A 2,500-nucleotide genomic window follows, 5' to 3' on the forward strand; every position below is an offset into this window, starting at 1 on the left:
CTAAATTCCCCCCCCCCCCAAATCCCCCATCCCCCCTCCCCCGCGTTACTTTTTCCTTCATCGCGCGGACACTCACAGTGAATTTTCCCTTTTGATGGCTAAAGAGCAAGTTGTTGCCTCGCTTATCTCAGGGAACGTGAGAGTGATTAAGGCTCATCATAATGGTCCTTTAGGACACTGAAACAATTATCGTTATTGAGCATAATGAAAATGTTTTCAAAGTAGCCGCGTGCCGCTATTACCGTAAAACGTAATGCTGACAATTTTCGTTACGACGGAACTGACAAATCCAGTGACGCTTTAAATTAAAAAATCTCGCAAGGATGAATAAATTAACTAGCGAAACAAAATAAAATAGAGGAAACGTTACATCACGTATTTTATGATATAAAGATATAGAGATATAAAGATAGATAGATAGATAGAGAGAGAGAGAGAGAGAGAGAGAGAGAGAGAGAGAGATAGTAATTGAATCGCAAAGCAAGCGTTTTTTTTAATATCATCAAGTTATTATTCAAACTTAATAAAGAACTTAAGAATTTGAATTAAACATTTTTATTCGAGAATTGAATGATAAACCAATATGTATTTGATTTGATTTATCGTTGTCGTGAAAGAAAGAGGGAAAAAAAATGAAAAGAAAGTGCAACCGTTCAATTTTCAATTTTACTTATAACTTCTCTTATTTATACCCATATTTTAGTAAATAAATATCCCTTGCCTTACATAAACAATTTGCCATTAAAAATGATAAGAGTGATTATGGCAGAACGGTAAAGGCCATGTGACATTTCGATTTCGAATTAATTGAAAAACGTTCGGTTGAAAAAATTCCTGTCCAGGTGAATTCATACTTTTATTATCGATGCCTGCCGTTAAAAATTATTCGGCGTTGTTATGAAAGATAAAGGACTAAGTGACGAATTAGCTTAAATGTTCCTTTAATCTTCCAGTCGCGCAGAAATACAACGATGGGCCGAATTGGCGACGACCAAGTCCGAGTTAATAAACGAGGCTAAAAATAAAATAATCACCTGACAACGATATCACCGCTATTCTCATAAGAAATTTCGGCTCTTCTTCCCACAGTGGACGACGCCTCGGGACGGTACACGAGCGGCTTCTACTGGGGTAACTCCTACTTCACGGGCTCGGCGACCGAGTGCGAGTTCATTAGTAAGGGCGTTTTCGCCGGCTCCTCCTCAGCCCCATATTCTGCGGACGAGGTGAGCGAGGCCGAGGAATTCATCACCGAGCCCCACAAGAAGCGGCCCCAGGCTGGATTCAGCGTACAACAGCAGCAGCAGCAGCAGCAGCAGCAGCAGCAGCAGCAGCAGCAGCAGCAACCGACTCGTCAGGGAGCCATGAACGACCGACCGCCGTTTTCCCTTGGCTTCTACATGCTGAGGATAGCCGTTAACGTCACCCTCCCGCCCGCGGTAAGTCGACACGGCGGGTGACAAAAATGGGATAAAGCGCCTCGTTGACGTAGGGAGGTGATATGGAGCAGCTTGAGTGGAATTATTTAAAGCGAGTTATTTTGTCAGAAGCGATCGCATTGATCAGTCCGTTGTCTTTGATCATATCGGCTGGACGATGAGACCATCATTACGAAAGCCCCTTGCAGAAGCGGCAAATACTATTTCCTTCGCGTCGCTAAAACGAGATATCGCGACGCTAGGCAATGCCGATTGCAAGACACAAGCCCCCGCACTTTCTATCTCCATCGTCTCTTTAATAAGACGCGTGTGAAATTGTTGATTGGCAACAATCGCCACTTCAAGTTCAAAGACTCGCAATCAATTCCTTGCTCGTAATTGCTTAATAATGGCAACGGAAGCTCGGCTTCGAGCGCCCTTAAAATAGACATTAAAGCCCAAGAGGGGAGTGGGGGAGAATAAATAAAGAAACAAGTATTGCCTTACGCAAGAGTCCCAGGCTGGCTAAATACGATGATTCTAACTTAGAATTTTGATTTTCGAAAAGAGAAGTTCGCATTTCAAGAGCCATTGGGTTAACGCGTCCGTCCGCTATTCACTTTTAACAAGGACAACGCGCACGCCATGTCCTTTATAATTGTCGCTTTATTAACGTCGCCTTACGTGTATCGGGGACCCTTGAATATTCATGCCCGATGTATCAAAAAATTTTAGAACCGAGTGCTGCACCTAGGTGTCTGCCTACCCTACTCATGCACCGCAGCCGACGTAGCCGTCATCGCCAAATTGGCCTCGAGCGACGTCGCCGGAAGGCAATCTCACGTGGAAAAGGTGCGCGACCAACGGGACTACTACGACATGTACGCCGACTCGGTTTTCTGGATCCTCTTGTAAGTAGCCTGGGTAGTCTGCCACGGACTGCTAATATGACCGTTAATTCGGCACAGGGTAACGATAATTCTAGCTTCAGCCGCTTTAACCATACGCACACGACGACATACAAGGTGGACGTGCAAAAAGTTTTAAGGATCGGCTAGTCGAGCTTTAAACTCGGAAAGAAA

General features: G+C 44.2%; 1 protein-coding gene across 3 annotated transcripts in view; it reads left to right on the forward strand.

Moving 5' to 3' along the window:
• The window catches only part of LOC105368964 (nose resistant to fluoxetine protein 6), a 33,591-nt gene that overhangs the window by 24,539 nt on the left and 6,552 nt on the right, over positions 1-2,500 (forward strand). Inside the window, exons 2-4 of one of the 3 annotated variants that reach the window (XM_011508162.1) lie at positions 1,090-1,315; positions 1,346-1,439; positions 2,154-2,329. In XM_011508162.1, coding sequence (XP_011506464.1) covers positions 1,090-1,315; positions 1,346-1,439; positions 2,154-2,329 — 496 coding nt within the window. The other 2 variants (XM_011508161.1, XM_011508160.1) reach the window with 2 other exon arrangements.

This window comes from Ceratosolen solmsi, unplaced genomic scaffold (genome assembly GCF_000503995.2).
Source record: "Ceratosolen solmsi marchali unplaced genomic scaffold, CerSol_1.0 scaffold1, whole genome shotgun sequence".
Lineage (NCBI taxonomy): Eukaryota > Metazoa > Arthropoda > Insecta > Hymenoptera > Agaonidae > Ceratosolen > Ceratosolen solmsi.